General features: G+C 44.7%; 1 protein-coding gene across 8 annotated transcripts in view; it reads left to right on the top strand.

Annotated features, from left to right (window-relative positions):
* The first annotated feature begins 1,472 nt into the window (after positions 1-1,472).
* The window catches only part of PRC1 (protein regulator of cytokinesis 1), a 28,938-nt gene continuing 11,634 nt past the window's right edge, over positions 1,473-18,776 (top strand). For 7 of the 8 annotated variants that reach the window (XM_050797619.1, XM_050797616.1, XM_050797617.1 and 4 more), the window contains exons 1-8: positions 1,512-1,718; positions 11,207-11,339; positions 11,883-12,005; positions 14,367-14,600; positions 14,679-14,849; positions 15,316-15,465; positions 15,959-16,106; positions 17,064-17,200. In XM_050797619.1, coding sequence (XP_050653576.1) covers positions 1,708-1,718; positions 11,207-11,339; positions 11,883-12,005; positions 14,367-14,600; positions 14,679-14,849; positions 15,316-15,465; positions 15,959-16,106; positions 17,064-17,200 — 1,107 coding nt within the window. In that variant the 5' untranslated portion in view covers positions 1,512-1,707. Of the gene's footprint in view, positions 1,719-11,206; positions 11,340-11,882; positions 12,006-14,366; positions 14,601-14,678; positions 14,850-15,315; positions 15,466-15,958; positions 16,107-17,063; positions 17,201-18,776 lie in introns of all 8 variants that reach the window. The other variant, XM_050797611.1, reaches the window with a different exon arrangement.

Genomic DNA, 18,776 nt, shown 5'->3' with positions numbered 1-18,776 from the left:
GCGGTGGCTCACGCCTGTAATCCCAGCACTGGGAGGCCGAGGCCGGCGGATCACCTGAGGTCAGGAGTTCAAGACCAGCCTGGCCAACATGGCAAAACCCCATCTCTACTGAAAATACAAAAAAATTATCCAGGCATGGTGGTGCGTGCCTGTAGTCCCAGCTACTTGGGAAGCTGAGGCACAAGAACTGGGTGGCGGACGTGCAGTGAGCCGAGATTGGGCCACTGCACTTCAGCCTGGGTGACAGAGCAAGACTCCATCGCAATTAAAAAAAATAAAAAGAAGAACATTGAAAGCAGCAATGAAGTTTTTCTGAAAATAAGAAAAATATGGTTCTGAAGGTGAAGCAAACAAGCATCCTTTACCTTTAGGGAAAAGGCATATGAACGTAAGTTACAGTTGGCCAGTAAACACGAAAAATGTGCAATTTCAGTTATAATCAAGTGCCAAACAAGGAAATGCCAGTATTATTATTTTACCTACAAAATGAGCAAAGATGTTTAAAAGTATGATAGAATTCAGCCCTGCTGAGGGTAACAAAAGGAGGGTACTTTTCCGGTGAGGCTTTGTGCAGAAGGCAAATTAATAAAGGGAGCATTCAGTAATTACACCTCTAGGAATCAGCCATACGAAAATGCAGGATGCAAAGATTTATGTATGAAGATATTCAGTCCAGGCTTATATTTTGAATTATCTAAATATAATAGCAGAATGGGCGAGATAGCTACACACCAGGATATTATGCCACCATGAATCACTGGGAAAAAAAATGTGATATATAAGCATTTAGGGATGTAACATGTTCATCGAGGAAAGGAGGCTACAAAAGTACTTTGATGTTTATTTTGAGTTTTAAATTTTTCATGTAACAATTTAGAAACTAATTTGAAAGAAAGCCACACCTAGGTGATCTGCATTTATTCACCAATCAGGTGAGTTGGGCAAATCATTCAAATCTTTTTGAGTTTCCTCTGCAATGGTGACAATACTTGCCATAACAGGATTGTGGAGGTTAAATAGGATAAATAGCGTTGAAAGGTTCCAGGCCCACAAGCAGGGCTCAATGTTCCTTCCCTTCCCCTTAGTGTACGGCTTCCTACATCTGGGGAGAAGTCCCACCAAAGATCGGTTCCAAGGTTCGCTTCTTGGATGAGCAAGGGAAACTAGGCTCTAACTTTCCTATTCCTCCCCGCTCCCGGTCCCGGCAGCCGGGACTCAGGGAAGCCGGAAAGCCGCGGTGCTCTCAACTCCTTCCCGGCCCGCGCACTTCGAAGACAAACTGCGCCGGGCGGGGCGGGGCGGGGCGGGGCGGTGCTCCGATGACGTAGCCGACTCTGGAGGGGAGTCCCTTGAGGCTGCAGCCAATCGAGGGAAGTGGGAGGTGCAGGCCACGCCCGCCCACTCACAGACAGTGACGTCATCCCCCGCCCCGCTCCAGCGCTTCCCGGGCCCGGCTCACGAGTCCCCGCCCCGACTGCGCACCCGCGAGCTGCAACCCGAGGGGCGGGGATTTTCGTGGAGCGACGGGACGCGACGCCAATCGCAGCGAGGCTTCGCCCCGTGGCGCGGTTTGAAATTTTGCGGGGCTCAACGGCTCACGGAGCGGCTACCCGGAGTGAGATCGCCGGTGTTTGCGGGTGGTTGTTGCTCTCGTGGCCGTGTTGAGTAGGTCTAGACCTGGACTGACGGCTGCTTGGAGCGTCTGCCATGAGGAGAAGGTGCGGGTTGCGGGGAAATCGAGGGGACGCGGGAGAGAGCGACGCCCGTCTCGGGTTCAGGGGTTCAGGGGTGCGGGGCCCGTGCGGGGTCCCGGGACTAGGGCGTCACAGCAGTCGGCGCTGAGTGAGGCCGGGGGCGCGAAGAGGCAGGGTCTGGAGGCGGCGAGCCAGTGCGAGGGCCGCGACGGAGGTGAGACCTGACGCGCTGTTCCCCGGCGGCCGCGGGTGTCCGCAGGCTCAGACGCCCGGGTGGGAGCCGAGCGCCGGTGCCCGGACGCGGCAGGGCGGGCGAGGCCGGGGGCCCGGGTCGGCCTCCACCCAGGCGGTCAGCGCTGGCGCTCGGACCCCACCCTCCCCGCCCTCGGCGTCTCAGGTGCCGCTTCTTGGCGCAGATGACTCGTAAACCTTCTGTGGTCCTGGCTTCTCTTTAAAGCTGTTAAGTTTATTTATCATTGTTTTGTTTTATTCTTTGTTTTTGTGGAAATGCGGTCTCCCTATGTTGGCCAGGCTGGTCTCGAACTCCTGGCTTCAGGTGATCCTGCCACCTTGGCCTCCCAAAGTGTTGGGATTACAGGCGTGAGCCACCGCGCCCGGCCCGTTGTTTTTCTTTATATCTGGCCAGCGGTGTTAACGTTTTGTTTGAATTGGAAAGATAGCTTTGTTTCTTTGCAAGTTAAGAAACGGATTATGGAATTCTTTTCCGGTCGTTTTAATAACTTCCTAGGCAGTGTTGGGGAGGGACTGACCGACTTGAAATCCGGACCAGTGACACTGACACTTACCAGCCTTGTGCCTTCCAAATATTAACTTTAATTTCTGAAAGTTGTAGATGAATTATTGTGATGATACAGCGTTAATTTGTAGTTTTTGGTGAAACTGATTGTTCTAAGGCTTTGTAAGATTCTTCATTTCATGATCACTGATTCTGATCTGTCTTTTTCAAATGCTTGCCCTCAGAATAATGAGAATTGAGTGCCAACATGGTGAAACCCCGTCTTAACTGAAAATACAAAAATTAGCCGGGCGTGGTGGTGCGCCTGTAGCCCCAGCTTCTCAGGAGGCTGAGCAGGAGAATCGCTTGAGCCTGGGAGGCAGAGGTTGCATGAGCCGACATCTCGACACTGCATTCCAGCCTGGGTGGCAGAGTGAGACTGTCTCAAAAAAAAAAGTCCATTAACAGTTTATGAATTATTTAGGCATCTCCTCTATCAAGGGATTGAATGAAGCAGGAGAAAAAATTACCCTTTAGTGTTGGTTCCAGGCTAATGGATATAATTAGACTTTTTTTTTTTTTTTTGAGACAGGGTCTCACTCTGTCACCCAGGCTGGAGTGCAGTGGCGAGATTCCTCACTGCAGCTTTGACCTCTGAGGCTCAAACAAAACTCTGGCCAGAATTAATTATGGTTATCGGTCCCCGAAACAGGTTGCACAGGAGATCAACAAAGCTCCTTCTCTGGAGTGCTAAGAAAAAATAGGGCAGTGGATCAGTGAAGGCTGCCTGAAGGTAGGAAATAATTTAGAGGACCACTTTGAGATTTCTTCCAGTCCAGTGATTTATGTTCAAGACTGGAAAAACTGACTCATTCTACAACCTTTGTGTCCTTGAGTGGTAGTCTTTGTATGCACTCTGAGTTTTTCAGTGAGTCTAAAAAAAATCTCAGACTTGCTCCTTTTAGGGGATTACCTGAAACAATTTAGCCAGGTAGTATTTCAGTGTATCATGATAATTGTTCATAATGATTGCTCTGAAGCATCTTAAGAACATACAACTTTTTTGAAATGTCACATTATTCATTCAAAAAGACTTCTTGGGCCTGGCACAGTGGCTCACACCTGTAATCCCAGCACTTTAGGAGGCCAAGGTGGGAGGATGACTTGGGCCCAGGAGTTCAAGACCAGCCTGGGGCAACATAGCAAGACCCTGTCTCTAAAAAATAATAATAATCTATACTAAAAAAGAAAAGAAAAATAATTCTTGAATGTTATATACAAGGAACCATTCCAAGTGGTGGGGATATAGCAGTGAGCAAAAGTGACATCCCTGTCCTCACAGAGTTTGTATTCTAATAGCAAAACAGGAGTGTAATAAATAAGTTAATCTTAAATGGTGATAAGTGCTATGTAGAGAAATCAAGCAGAGAAAGGGGATAAGAAGTACTGAAGGTGTAGGAAGTGGGGTTGTGGTTTTAAAGAGATGGGTCAGGAAAGGCCTCCCTGAGAAGGTGATCTCTGAGCAAAGACCTAAGGAGGAAAAGGGTGAAGCCATGCAGCATGGGGGAAAAGAGATCTAGGTAATCAGCATATCCAAGTGCCCTAAGCGGGGATAGTGCCTGGTATGTTCCAGAAAGAGCAAGGAGGTCTCTGTGACAGGAATAGAATGAGCACTGAGGTCAAAATAAATGGCTTTCAGATGGAATGGGCCTTCATAGGGCTTTGCAAAGCCAGAGGCTTTTCCTTGGAGTGAGATGGCAAGTCATTGGAGGGTTCTGAGTAGAAGATTAGGACTTGGGGCTCCTGTGTTGACAATAGACTTAAGGAGGCCAGCATTGAAGCAGGGAGACCAGTTAAGAAGCCATTGCCATACAGCAAAAAGTTAGTGGTAGTGACCTGGACGAGGGTGGGGGTGGTAGTGGTAGCAGCAGAGGTCAGGAGGAATGAGATTCTGCCTGTCTTGTGTAGATAATGCTAATGGCGGGAATATAAGAAAGAAGTGTCAAGGATGATACAAGATTTAAGTTTAAAAAAAAAAAAATTGGCCGGGCGCGGTGGCTCAAGCCTGTAATCCCAGCACTTTGGGAGGCCGAGACGGGCGGATCACGAGGTCAGGAGATCGAGACCATCCTGGCTAACACCGTGAAACCCCGTCTCTACTAAAAATACAAAAAAACTAGCCGGGCGAGGTGGCGGGCGCCTGTAGTCCCAGCTACTCCGAAGGCTGAGGCAGGAGAATGGCCTAAACCCGAGAGGCGGAGCTTGCAGTGAGCTGAGATCCGGCCACTGCACTCCAGCCCGGGCTACAGAGCAAGACTCCGTCTCAAAAAAAAAAAAAAAAAAAAAAAAAATTAAGTTCAGTACAATTTGAATGTTAGGAAGAGTGAGAAATGTTAGTTTTTAATTCTTTGAAAATGATCCTCTTACAGGAACTGTCTCTAACTAGAATAATAATAATGGGTGTTTGGAATTACCAAACACCCATTTCCAACAGGCCAAATAAAATGTGTTATATATTAGTAAAGTTTTCTTTCTTTCTTTCTTTCTTTTTTTTTTTAAGACAGTCTTGCTCTGTCGCCCAGGCTGGAGTGCAATGGCACGATCTCAGCTTACTGCAACCTCTGCCTCCTGGGTTCACCGGGTTCAAGTGATTCTCCTGCCTCAGCCTCCTGAGTATCTGAGATTACAGGCACCCACCACAACACCCGGCTAATTTTTATGTTTTTAGTAGAGATGGGGTTTCACATGTTGGCCAGGCTGATCTCTAGCTCCTGATCTCAGGTGATCAGCCTGCCTTGGCCTCCCAAAGTGCTGGGATTACACAACGTGAGCCACCACGCCCAGCCATAGTAAAAATCTGTAAGTTTTTCAATTAAGTCACAAATCAAAAAAATTTCAGATTATGTGCCGAGATGTTTTTAATAACAGCTTTGAGATATAATCCACATACCATACAATGTACTTAAAGTGTATAATTCAGTGATTTTCAGAATATTCAGAGTTGTGTAATCATCACTGCAATCAATTTTAGAACATTTTTATCACCCCTTTAAAATCCCATTAGCGGTCAATCCCCTTTCACTCCATGGTCCAAATTCTCCCCACCCCCAACTACAAATCTACTTTTTGGCTAGGCAAGGTGGTGCACACCTATAATTGCAGCACTTTGGGAGCCCAAGGTGGGAGGACTACTTGAGCCCAGGAGTTCAAGAACAGCTTGGGAGACTCTGCCTCTACAAAAAAAAATTTTTTTTTTTTTTTTTTTTTTTTGAGATGGAGTCTCACTCTGTCACCCAGGCTGGAGTACAGTGACGCGATCTCGGCTCACTGCAACCTCTTCCCCCTGGATTCAAGCGATTCTCCTGCCTCAGCCTCCCGAGTAGCTAGGATTACAGGTGCCCACCACCACACCCAGCTAATTTTTGTATTTTTAGTAGAGATGGGGTTTCACCATATTGGCCAGGCTGGTGTCAAACTCCTGACTTCGTGATCCACCGGTCTTGGCCTCCCAAAGTGCTGGAATTACAGGCGTAAGCCACCGTGCCTGGCCTAAAAGAAATTTTTTTTTGTTTAAGTTAGCTGGGTGTGGTGGCTCACATCTGCAGTCCCAGCTACTCTGGAAGCTGAGGTGGGAGAATCACCTGAGCCTAGAAGGTTGAGGCTGCAGTGAGCCATGATCATGTTACTGCACTCCAGCCTAGGTGAAAGATGTCTCAAAAAAAACATACAAACCTCAAATCTACTTTTTACCTATTCTGGATATATCATATAAACGGAACCATAGCTGTTGTGGTCTTTTGTGACTTGCTTCTTTGACTTGGCATAATATTTTCAAGGTTTATTGCCAAATAATATTCCATTGTATGGCTATATACTACATTTTATTTACCCATTCATAAATTGATGGCCTTTTGTTTTGTTTTGTTTTGACTTTTTGGCTATTGTAAGTAATGCTGCTATAAACATTTGTGTAGTTTTCGTATAAATGTGTTTTCATTTATTTTTGATAAATACCCAGTAATAAAATTGCTGGGTTGTATGAACTCCATTAAACTGAGGGGCTGGGTGCAATGGCTCATGTCTGTAATCCCAACACTTTGGGAGGCTAATGTGGGAGGATTGCTTGGGCCCAGAAGTTCAAGACCAGCCTGAGCAACATGGCAAATCTTTAAAAAAAAAAAAAAAAAAAACGAAAATTAACCAACCATGATAGCACGTCTGTGGTCCCAGCTACTTGGGAGACTAAGGCGGGAGAATTGCTTGAGCCAGGGACCTTGAAGCTGCAGTGAGCTATGATCACACCACTGCACTCCAGCCCAGGTGACAGTGAGGCCCTGTCTCAAAAAACAAAAAAACAACTGAGGAACTACCAGACTGCTTTCCAAAGAGGCTGCACTGTCTTGCATTCCCACGAGCAGTGTTTGAGGGTTCTAGTTTCTCTAGATTCTCACCAATACTTGTTGCTATATATATATTTTTTTATTATAGCCATCCTGTTGGCTGTGAAGTGGTTTTGATTTGCATTTCCCTAATGACTAACATTGAGCATCTTTTTATGTGCTTATTGGCCATTTGTATATCTTCTTTGGAGAAATGTCTATTCAGATTCTCTGCCTATTGTGCTAGATTTTTTTATTCAGGAAAATGATCACTTTACCTTGTAGATATGTTACAGAGATAGGCAGCCCTGCTTGTAAACCTTCATCAGGATCCTAGAATACATAATACCTCTATTAGGTTAGGTAGGTTAGGAGCATAGGACCCTTTGGCAGGAATTCAGGGCCATTCATTTTACATCTATTGAACAACTACTATGCGTTAGGGTGTGGTAAAATGAAGATGAATAAGACGTGGTGGTCCTTGCCCTTGAGTTTATGGTCTACTAGGGGCCTGGGGGGAAAATGGCAAGTGAGTGACAAGTCCACAGGTCTCCAGAGGAGGTGGTGGCAGATAGAAGGAACTGAACGTACAAAGCACGGTGGCATCAGAAAATGAGGGCTGCATGTGGTTTATTGAGGGGCACTGTTCAGGGAATGCCCAGGAAGTTCAGTTGGCTGGAAACTTGGGGAGTGACAAGTGGCAGAGATTAGCAAACTCGGAGAGAGGTTTAGAAGGCCTTTCCACGGAAGGTGGTTGAACTATTTACTGAGGGCAATGGGACCTTTGAAGGGGAGTAGTTAAGCAGGGAGCTGATGAGATTTGTTGTTATGAACAACTAGCTGTTCTGTGGAGATTGGCTGGGCAGGGGTAGGTCTGTCAGATTGAGGAGACTGGTATACTTAAGTAATGACCTTCAGAACAGTGCCCCCGGCTGGCCTGTCTGGAAGCCAGGGTTTTGCATCCAGATCGAATATTGGCCACAGATTGGATCTTAAAAGTTATTTTTAACAAAATGCTAGTATTAGGATTTTTACTTGTGCATTCTTGTGTCTTCAAAATGAAGTGCAAAAGGAGTGTTTGCCTGGGGAAGCTCTTTAGTTGGACTTTAGTTGAGATTATGTTAAATAAATGCCTTACTGTTAACATTTCTTTTTTTCTTTTTCTGTTGGACTTGAACCGTTAACATTTCTAAAGTGAAGGGAGTACAGTAAATTCTTTTAAACATTTGTCAGTATTTGGGTCTTGGTATGGCCATCTGGTATAGGCAACAGGTACTTGTGTAGAAATGTTTCTTCAACAAGAACAGGCAACCTCTAAACTGGGATTTCGTGGCTGGAGATATTTTGGATGTGAATGTATTACCAGCTTTGGAGAGACACATTGTTAGAGATCTAGGCTGGTGACTTGTAGAACCACCGAAAGCTCTGAGACAGAAAGGGGCTAATGAAAGTCTCTAGCTCCAATTGGGTGTGGACTGCACACAAACAGCTAAGTGTTTAAGTGATTTGCTGCAGGCTTCTCAGCTGACTGGAAGCAGAGAACATCTAGATTGCAGTTTCTCTGGTGCCAGGGCAGTCTTAGTTGTCCTGTTATATCTAAGAAAAGGGAGAAAAATTTCTATTCTTTAAATGTTCTGTAAATCAGACTAATGGTTCTAATTTTTAAAGTAAACTTTTCTTAAAAGATACAGAAGCCAGTTAAATTTGTATTTTAGATAAATAATTTTTTGTTAAAATAAGCTTTTGGTAACTGAAGAATAACATACATTCAGAAACATACAGAAATCAAGTGTAAACTCAGTGAATTTTTCACAGTTGATGCACCTGTGTAAGCAGCAACCCAGAAGCCCTCTACCAGTCACTGCCTCCTCTGAGCCAAAAGAGCCACTATCCTGACTTCTGAAAGCATAGATTAGTTTGGCCTGATTTTTTGTTTGTTTTCATTTTTGAGATAGGATGTTGCTTTGTTGCTCGGGCTGGAGTACAGTGATCACAGCTCACGGCAGCCTCATCCTCCCATGCTCAAGCAATCCTCCCACCTCAGCCTCCTGAGTAGCTGGGACTATAGGCATATGCCACTGCGCCCAGCTAATTTTTTTTTTTTTTTTTTTTGATAGACACAGAGTCTCACTGTTGCCCAGAATGATCTCAAACTCCTGGGCTCAACCAATCCTCCTGCCTCGGCCTTGCAAGGTGCTAGGAATATAGGCGTGAACTACCACGCCTGACCAGTTTTGCCTGTTTTTGAACTTTATGTCAATGGAATCACATAGTGATACACACTTGTGTATCTGGTGGCTTTTGCTCAACCTAAAGTGTTTTTTTTTTCTTCCTCTTCCCCTTACAACTTTTTTTTAAGTTGTTTGACTTCATTAAAAAAATGAAAAGATTTGAGGTATAATTCATACACAGTAAAACGGACTCACTTTACAGGTAGTTTCAATTGTATACTGTTATATAATCACCATCAAGATCTAGAACTATTTCATCACCCCAAAAAGGTAAAATTTAAAAATAAATAAATAAAATAGAAAAATAATAATGGCTTTCCATGTCATGTGTAGTGTGTTCATTTCCTTTTTTGAGACAGTTTCACTCTGTTGCCCAAGCTGGAGTTCAGCGGTACGGTCTTTGCTCACTGCAACCTCGGCTCACTGCAAACCCCACTTCCCGGGTTCAAGTGATTCTCCTGCTTCAGCCTCCCCAGTAGCTGGGATTACAGGCGCACCACCACACCCAGCTAATTTTTTTGTGTTTTTAGTAGAGACGGGGTTTCCCCATGTTGGCCAGGCTGGTCTCAAACTCCTAACCTCAAGTGATCCGTTCCCCTTGGCCTCCCAGAGTGCTGGAATTATAGGTGTGAGCCACTGCACCCAGCCAGTTTGTTCATTTTCATTGCTGTATTATTGCACGGTAGGAATGTACTATTCGTTCTGTTGATAGACATCTAGGCTGTTTCTGTTTCCATAATATGAGTAGTGCTTCTCTAACCATTCTCATATGTGTCTTTGGTGAAGGTATGTGTTCATTTCTGCTAGGTATGTATGTAGAGGTAGAACTGCTGAGTTCAGCTTTAGTAGATAGACTGCCAACAGTTTTTAAAATAGTTGTACCAATTTACACTATGCCATCAGCATATGAAAGTTCTCACTTTTCTATATACTCACCAACACTTAATGTTGTCTTTTTAACTTTAGCCATTCTTTGAGCTGCTAGTTGTAATTTAAGAAGAATAGGCTGGGCGAGGTGGCTCATGCCTGTAATCCCAGCACTTTGGGAGGCCGAGGCAGGTGGATCACTTGGGGTCAGGAGTTCGAGACCAGCATGGCCAACATGGTAAAACCCCATCTCAACGGCTTTTTAACTTTAGCCATTCTTTGAGCTGCTAGTTGTAATTTAAGAATACTAGGCTGGGCGCAGTGGCTCTTGCCTGTAATCCCAGCACTTTGGGAGGCCAAGGCGAGTAGGTTTTTGTGTTTTTGTAAAAATACAAAAATTAGCTGGGCGTGGTGGCGCATGCCTGTGATCTGAGCTACTTGGTAGGCTGAAGCAGGAGAATCACTTGAACCTGCCAGGTGGAGGTTGCAGTGAGCTGAGATCATGCCACTGCACTCTAGCCAGGGCAACAGAGTGACACTCTGTCTCAAAAAAAAAAAAGAAGAAGAAGAAGAAGAACGAAAAAATAAATAAAATAAAAAGGCCAGGCACGGTGGCTCACGTATGTAATCCTAGCACTTTGGGAGGCTAAGGAGGGAGGATCACTTGAGGCTGGGAATTCGAGACCCGCCTGGCCAACATGGCAAAACCCCATCTCTACTAAAAATACAAAAATTAGTTGGGCGTGGTAGCGCGTGCCTGTAGTCCCACCTATTCGGGGGCTAAGTCAGGAGAATCATTTGAATGCAAAAGGTGGAAGTTGCAGTGAGCCAAAATCGCACCACTGCACTCCAGCCTAGGCGACAGAGCAAGACGCTGTGTCAAAAAAAAAAAAAATACAAAAAAACCCCCAAAAATAGTAATAAATTGCCAGATATTTTTGTAGGAGTTTCTTACCAGCAAGTTCTTGTGTTAGTTTATTTTACCAACATTTTTGTCTGGTTTTTCTTTAGTAAAAGTATTTATAATTCTGTATTATACTTCCATAGGTAGATCATTGTTGAAAGTCCAGAAGGTTGAGCTTCATGATGTAATATGATATGAAATCTTGCATTGCTAGTGGTATTTGGTAGGAAAAGGGATGGGGAGTGGTTAAAGGTGAATTAAGCTGAATGCCTGTTTTTAATTTGTTTTTTTCTCGAGGCCACGGAGAAGCCAGTCTTTTCAGTTCTTGAAAATAGTGCTTTTAGTCCGGAGGCTGTGATTGATGTAACTAACAGGTCTTAGGTTTTGGTTTTCAGTGAGGTGCTGGCGGAGGAGTCCATAGTATGTCTGCAGAAAGCCCTAAATCACCTTCGAGAAATATGGGAGCTAATTGGGATTCCAGAGGACCAGCGGTTACAAAGAACTGAGGTGGTAAAGAAGCATATCAAGGTGGGTTGAATAGTACTGGTCTCTGCATTGGACCTGGGTAAGGATGTTGGTGTCTCACCCGAGATAGCATGCAGAAGGGACATGTGATCATCGGCATTGGGATGGCACAGGCTCTTCCTGTTTGGTTTGGTTTGGTTTTGAAGTCCCTTCTTGAAATTTGAGGAGGCTGGGCGCGGTGCCTCACGCCTGTAATCCCAGCACTTTGGGAGGCCGAGGCATGTGGATTGCTTGAGGTCAGGAGTTCAAGACCAGCCTGATCAACATGGTGAAACTCCATGTCTACTAAAAATACAAAAATTAGCCAGGCATGGTGGTGAGCACCTGTAATCCCAGCTACTCGGCAGGCTGAGACAGGAGAATCTATTGAACCTAGGAGGTGGAGGTTGCAGTGAGCCGAGAACGTGCCATTGCACTTCAGCCTGGGCAACAGAGTGAGACTCCGTCTCAAAAAAAAAAGGAAAAAAGAAATTTGAGGAGTTTGGTATTGGTGTTGGGAGGCTTTTTTCTCCATTGCCCCATTACGGACTGTCTTCCCTCTTGTAGGAACTCCTGGATATGATGATTGCTGAAGAGGAAAGCCTGAAGGAAAGACTCATCAAAAGCATATCCGTCTGTCAAAAAGAGCTGAGCACGCTGTGCAGCGAGTTACGTGTTGAGCCATTTCAGGTCCGTGGCAGCCCACAGGGTCTCTGGGGATCTGTCTGAGGCCTGAGATTTAGGAAGTAGCGTTGACTTGGGCCTGCAGATGGAAGGCTTCCTCATAGGGATGGAGCTAGACATGAGAAGTGGGGAAAACATGCTGGGCGTAATTAGGCCCAGCAGAGTAATTCTCACCTCTGTAGAGAGTTGCCCTGGTAAGAGGTGAAACAACTAATAGATGATCAAAAAGAAGCTGCTGTTTACCATAGTTTTGCTTTGTAGGGAATATTAATTTTTTTTAATAAACTCTGAGAAAAAGGTAGGCATAGATGGTGCTGCACTGTTCTTTCTCTGAAAGAAAATGAAAACAGGAACAAAGTAATGATAAAAAGGAATACTACGAAAAAAACAAATCTTTGTGGGTTTTATCATACCCAGAAGCTGCATACCACTGAACCAGCCAAAATAGCTACTTCAGAAGAAATGTCTCAAAAGCTGGAATATTGGGAGTGCATAGTCCAGTTCAGAGCATGCCATGACATCCATCTGGGTATGGAGCTGAGAAGTGGCTATATTATGGTCCACTGCAGTCAGGGACTTGAGTGAGGACACCAGAAAGGATGAAATGAATAACAGATGGGGTCCTGAAAAATCTCTGCTTAGAACCAGTAAAAACAGTGCCAGGATCATAAAAATTCAGACAGATGTGGAGCTTGGAAAGATAATGAGTACATCCATAAGGTTCTCAGGTCCCTCTTCCTGTTACAGGAAGACCTGCCTGGGTATCTATTTGGAGTTAGCTTAGGAGGGAGACCGCCTTTAAAGGGCAAAGGATAATTCATACCTGGTAGCCAAGAGCAATCAGGCAGAAGAGAACATGAAGTGGAGCTTCCTGGAGTCAACATAAATTTCATAAATATAATTGATTTTGGACATAGTTTCTCTTTCTTTTTTCACATTCAATGTGAAATTGGGCGAGAAGTGAGGTGTACGATGATACATCTCCCTTAAGTTGCCTGATATTCCTAGTTCACAATGTTAAATGAAATTGTGTAAATTTATAGGACATATAGGAAAAATTTTTATGTCCTATAAAAAATGCCACTTTTTTTTTCTTGTTAACCAATTAGGAGCAGAGCAGAGACTACCAGAAGGGTTTTTGTTGGTAAGGTGAGACGATGTTCATAGGATTAGCAGGGTGAGTATTTAGATATGAGCTAGGCATGCCACCCTACAGCTAACCCAAAGGAAGCTTTCCAGCCAATTTACGCATTTATTTATTTATTTATTTAGAGATAGAGTCTCGCTGTGTTGCCCAGGCTGGAATGCAACGGTGCAGTCTCGGCTCACTGCAACCTCCGCCTCCCGGGTTCAAGCAATTCTCCTGCCTTAGCCTCCCAAGTAGCTGGGATTACAGGTGCCCGTCACCATGCCTGGCTAATTTTTCTATTTTTAGTAAAGAGAGGGTTTCACCATGTTGGCCAGGCTGGTCTCCAACTGCTGACCTCGTAATCCCAAAGTGCTGGGATTATAGGTGTGAGCCACCGTGCCTCCCAAAGTGCTGGGATTATAGGTGTCAGCCACCGTGCCTGGCTGCCAACTTACACTTTTTATAAAAGTGCCTAGTGCCTGGAGTAGTCTAATCATAGAGAGAAAAGGTAGAATGGTGGTTGCCAGGCTTGGAGAAAGGAAAAAAATGGGGACTTATTGTTTGAGTATGAAGTTTCACTTTTGCAAGAGGAAATGACTTTTGGAGGTGATGGTCATGATTGCACAGCAGTATGACTGTACTTAATACCACTGAACTGTACACTTAATGGTTAAGATGATAAATTTTATGTTATATGTATGCTTTTTTTTTTTTTTTGAGACGGAGTCTCGCTCTATCGCCCAGGCTGGAGTGCAGTGGCGCGATCTGGGCTCACTGCAAGCTCTGCCGCCCTGGTTCACGCCATTCTCCTGCCTCAGCCTCCCAAGTAGCTGGGACTACAGGCACCTGCCACCTCACCTGGCTAGTTTTTTGTATTTTTTTTATTAGAGATGGGGTTTCACCGTGTTAGCCAGGATGGTCTCAATCTCCTGACCTGGTGATCCGCCCGTCTCGGCCTCCCAAAGTGCTGGGATTACAGGCTTGAGCCACCACGCCCGGCCTATGTTAGATGTATTCTACCACAAGTTTTAAAATTGGAGGAAAAAGTACCCTATTCACCTTTCCTCACTGGGACCTTCCTTTGGAAACCCTCTTTATGCCATATTCTGTTGACCATGAGTTGACTTACTTGTAAGTTTAACTTAAAGTCTGTCATCCAAGCCTTCTTATGTTATCCTTCTCTTCCTTTGAAGGAATTCACTTGGAATCTTGTAACAGTGGTACATTGTCTTATTCAGGAAGAAGGAGAGACAACCATCTTGCAACTAGAAAAAGATTTGCGCACCCAGGTGGAATTGATGCGAAAACAGAAAAAGGAGAGAAAACAGGAACTGAAGCTACTTCAAGAGCAAGATCAAGAACTGTGTGAAATTCTTTGTATGCCCCGCTACGATATTGACAGTGCCTCAGTGCCCAGCTTAGAGGAGCTGAACCAGTTCAGGCAACATGTGACAACTTTGAGGGAAACAAAGGTACACTGCCTACATTTGTACTTCCTAAAAACCACTTTGGTTTTCCTCTAGGTATCTTGTAATTGCTTTGTTTTAAAGGCTTCTAGGCGTGAGGAGTTTGTCAGTATAAAGAGACAGATCATACTGTGTATGGAAGAATTAGACCACACCCCAGACACAAGCTTTGAAAGAGATGTGGTGTGTGAAGACGAAGATGCCTTTTGTTTGTCTTTGGAGAATATTGCAACACTACAAAAGTTGCTACGGCAGGTACTGTCTTCTCAAATTATGCCCTAGGATCTCCGTAGTATATAGTTTGAAAAAAACTGACAGCTGTTTCTTCAGTCTTAAATAAGGAGACAATGTAAGATGAGAGAATGAGGGAAGATAAGGATAGTAATATATGATATACAACCTTGATTTTTGTTTACTAGTTAAAAAAGCTTTATATGTAGCTCCAAGAAAATGAAATTATAGATGAAATAACATTAGTCATTTGAATTAGATTAGTGTTTAATTAAAATTGTTTTCAGTTCTAAATTTGAATGCTAATTCTTGGAGTCCGAGATCCTGACAGCCTTACAGCTTGTGTTTAGGAGGCATGAAAACATGCTACTTTGAGTTCTCATGAAAGTGCCTCCTCTACCTGTGGGTCCAGACGTTTCTTTGCAGGAGGCCAGAGGGCTAGCCTCTGTTGCTGCTTTGCTGTGAGTGACACTGGCTTTCTGTGCTGTAGCTGGAAATGCGGAAATCACAAAATGAAGCAGTGTGTGAGGGGCTGCGTGCTCAAATCCGAGAGCTCTGGGACAGGTTGCAAATACCTGAAGAAGAAAGAGAAGCTGTGGCCACCATTATGTCTGGGTCAAAGGCCAAGGTCCGGAAAGCGGTAAGAAACTCAATGGGTACTGGGTCAGAGTCTTCTCTTAGCACTTCTGTGTTAGTCATAAAGACTGTTGATTTGGCCTGGCGCAGTGGTTCATGCCTCTAATCCCAGCACTTTGGGAGGCTGAGGTGGGTGAATCATTTGAGATCAGGAGTTTGAGACCAGCCTGGATAACATGGCGAAACCCTGTATCTACTAAAAATACAAAAATTAGCCAGGCGGTAGTGGCACATGCCTGTAATCCCAGCTACTTGGGAGGCTGAGACAGGAGAATCGCTTGAGCCTGGGAGGCGGAGGGGTGTAGTGAGCCAAGGTCGTGCCACTGCACTCCAGTCTGGGCGAGAGAGTGAGGCTGTGTCTCAAAAAAATATATATATTGATTTATAACACCTTTGTGGCTTTGCATTATAATTTTACTTAAAAGGGAGGGAACTTTTGCAAACTTTAGTGAATATAAAAGTATGACAGCCACCTTTAACAAGTTTCTTTCTTTCAGCTGCAATTAGAAGTGGATCGGTTGGAAGAACTGAAAATGCAAAACATGAAGAAAGTGATTGAGGCAATTCGAGTGGAGCTGGTTCAGTACTGGGACCAGTGCTTTTATAGCCAGGAGCAGAGACAAGCTTTTGCCCCTTTCTATGCTGGTTAGTACAGGAGTGAGGTCTTTGGTTTGTTTGTTTGTTTGTTTGGAGACAGGTCTTACTCTGTTGCCCAACCTGGTCTCAAATTCCTAGGCTCAAACAGTCCTCCTACCTCGGCCTCCCAAAGTGTTGGGCCACCACACCCAGTCAAAAGTGTGGTCTTCCTGTGGCCTGCTCACTAGTTTTTAAGACATCCAGACATTCAACAGGAAGTATTTCCTCTTCTGAACAGATAAAGCCACCTTTTCAAGACATTTAGCATAATTGCCATTCCTGTATGAAAAAGTATTTGCAAATATTATTGGGAAATACTCGTCTCTTGCTTTCTGAAGCAATATGTCAGTGTAGCTTCTAGCTGTGAAGCTTAAGTTTTTATCAGGTGCTTACTTTTTGCAGGTGCAGTGTCAAACCCTTAATATTATTTCACAGAATCCTCATGTCAAGAGCTAAGGATACTAAAGCACATAAATACTGAGTAACTTAACCCAGAGACATACAGTGGTAAATGCCAGAGCCTATGTTTGGGCCAAAAGGAGCTTGACTCCTGGAGCCCAGTGGATTTCTAGTCTGAACTGAACTGAATATAAAGATGAAGCTATCCCAACTAAATTCAACAGATGTTTTTGCACATTTTCTGTGATCCACCCCTCTACTGGCTGGGCAAGACAGAAAAGAAGAATATGAAAGAAACCGAAGACAAGGCAAGAGATGATGCAGATTTTTGACATTATTTTAGTCTCTATCCTAGTCTCTTAGGCCCTAGTCCCTCAGGCCGATTGTGACAAAACTGGTTTTTTATTAACCACTATGTATCTATTACACACACACACACATGCCTCTTCCTGTATCAGTTTACTATAAGGAAAGAATCTATTTCCATTTTAGGGAATGGATGATTTGTAAAATTGGATACTAAACACTAGAGGAATTGTTTTAAACTACTGGGCCTATATTTTGCAGAGGACTACACAGAAAATCTGCTGCAGCTCCACGATGCTGAGATTGTGCAGTTAAAAAACTACTATGAAGTTCACAAGGAACTCTTCGAAGGTGTCCAGAAGTGGGAAGAAACCTGGAGGCTTTTCTTAGAGTTTGAGGTATTGCCCTAGTTTTTGTGTTTTTGTTAAACCATGCCATGTACGGAATCAGTCCAGTTAGCTTTGTTCTTTGGCAGGCTTTTGATACCCCATCTTTAAGTCTCTCTAAATTTCTGCTGACCCCTCTATTTGGTAAGCTTATCTGCAGGGTCTTATAAGAGAAAAGCCCAAAATTAATGGCTTAAATAAGGTTGGCATTTCCTGCATGAATGAGGTTCAGAGGTGGGCAGTATGGGGCAGGCATAGCAGATCTGCACAGTGAGCAGGGCCCCAGGCTTCTCCGGCCCAGGGCGCTCCCCCACCACTAAGGGTGGACCTTATTCTCAGGGCCAGGATGGCTGCTACTAGAGCTCCCACCCTGATGGCACTTTTTTTTTTTTTTTTTTTTTTTTGGAGGTGGAGATTTGCTCGTCACCCAGGCTGGAGTGCAATGGCGCGATCTTGGCTCACCACAACCTCCACTTCATGGGTTGAAGCAATTCTTCTACCTCAGCCTCCCCAGTAGCTGGGATTACAGGCATGTGCCACCATGCCCGGCTAATTTTGTATTTTTAGTAGAGACAGGGTTTCACCATGTTGGCCAGGCTGGTCTCAAATTCCTGACTTCAGGTGATCCGTCCATCTCGGCCTCTCAGAGTGCTGGGATCACAGGCGTGAGCCACTGCGCCTGGCCCCTGATGGCACATTTCAGACAGTGTGGTGGAGGAGGAACAAAGAAGGCATTGCCCCTCACTCCTTCAAGAGCTCTTCCTGGCTCTCTTCACAGCACCGTGGCTCACATGCTGTCAGCTGCTGGTGAGGCTGGGTGAATTGCTGCCCCAGGTAAATTCTGGTTCTGTTACTAAGGAAGGAGAGAAGAATGGATGTTGGGGCAGGCAACTAACATTCTACCATTCCAGCTTTTGCTATTTACTTAGAAAATTGCATGGGTATTGATTCCTTTTCTTCTGATAGGCAGCACGGATGGGTTCCTTCAGAGCATTTTAGAGCTCAGGGACTATGGTGAGGCAAGTGAGGCGTGTAGGGCACAGATTGAGGGACACCTTGTTCTTGGGTTCATGCTGGCCCTGTTAGAGCTCACAGGGCCTTCAGAGAATCTGAATTCAACTCCTTCAAGTTTACAGGCAGCAAAGTAGGACTCAGAAGTGGAGAGAACTATGGGATATCTTACAGCTGTTTAAGAACAGATGTCTTTGTCCTCAGTTATTCTTTACTTCTGGTTACAACAAAAAGAAGAGTAAACATAAATAAGGAGGCCGGGCACGGTGGCTCATGCCTGTAATCCCAGCACTTTGGGAGGCCGAGGCGGGCGGATCACAGGTCAGGATATCGAGTCCATCCTGGCTAACATGGTGAAACCCTGTCTGTAATAAAAAAATACAAAAAATTAGCCAGGCATGGTGGTGGGCGCTTGTAGTCCCAGCTACTTGGGAGGCTGTGGGAGAAGAATGTCATGAACCCAGGAGCCGGAGCTTGCAGTGAGCCCAGATCAAGGCACTGCACTCCAGCCTGGGTGACAAAGCAGGACTCCGTCTCAAAAAAAAAAAAAAACATAAATAAGGAGCTAAGGCAGCAA

Source organism: Macaca thibetana, chromosome 7, assembly GCF_024542745.1.
Source record: "Macaca thibetana thibetana isolate TM-01 chromosome 7, ASM2454274v1, whole genome shotgun sequence".
Lineage (NCBI taxonomy): Eukaryota > Metazoa > Chordata > Mammalia > Primates > Cercopithecidae > Macaca > Macaca thibetana.
The sequence above is the reverse complement of the archived record's forward strand: the minus strand, read 5'-3'. Positions and strand labels throughout refer to the sequence as shown.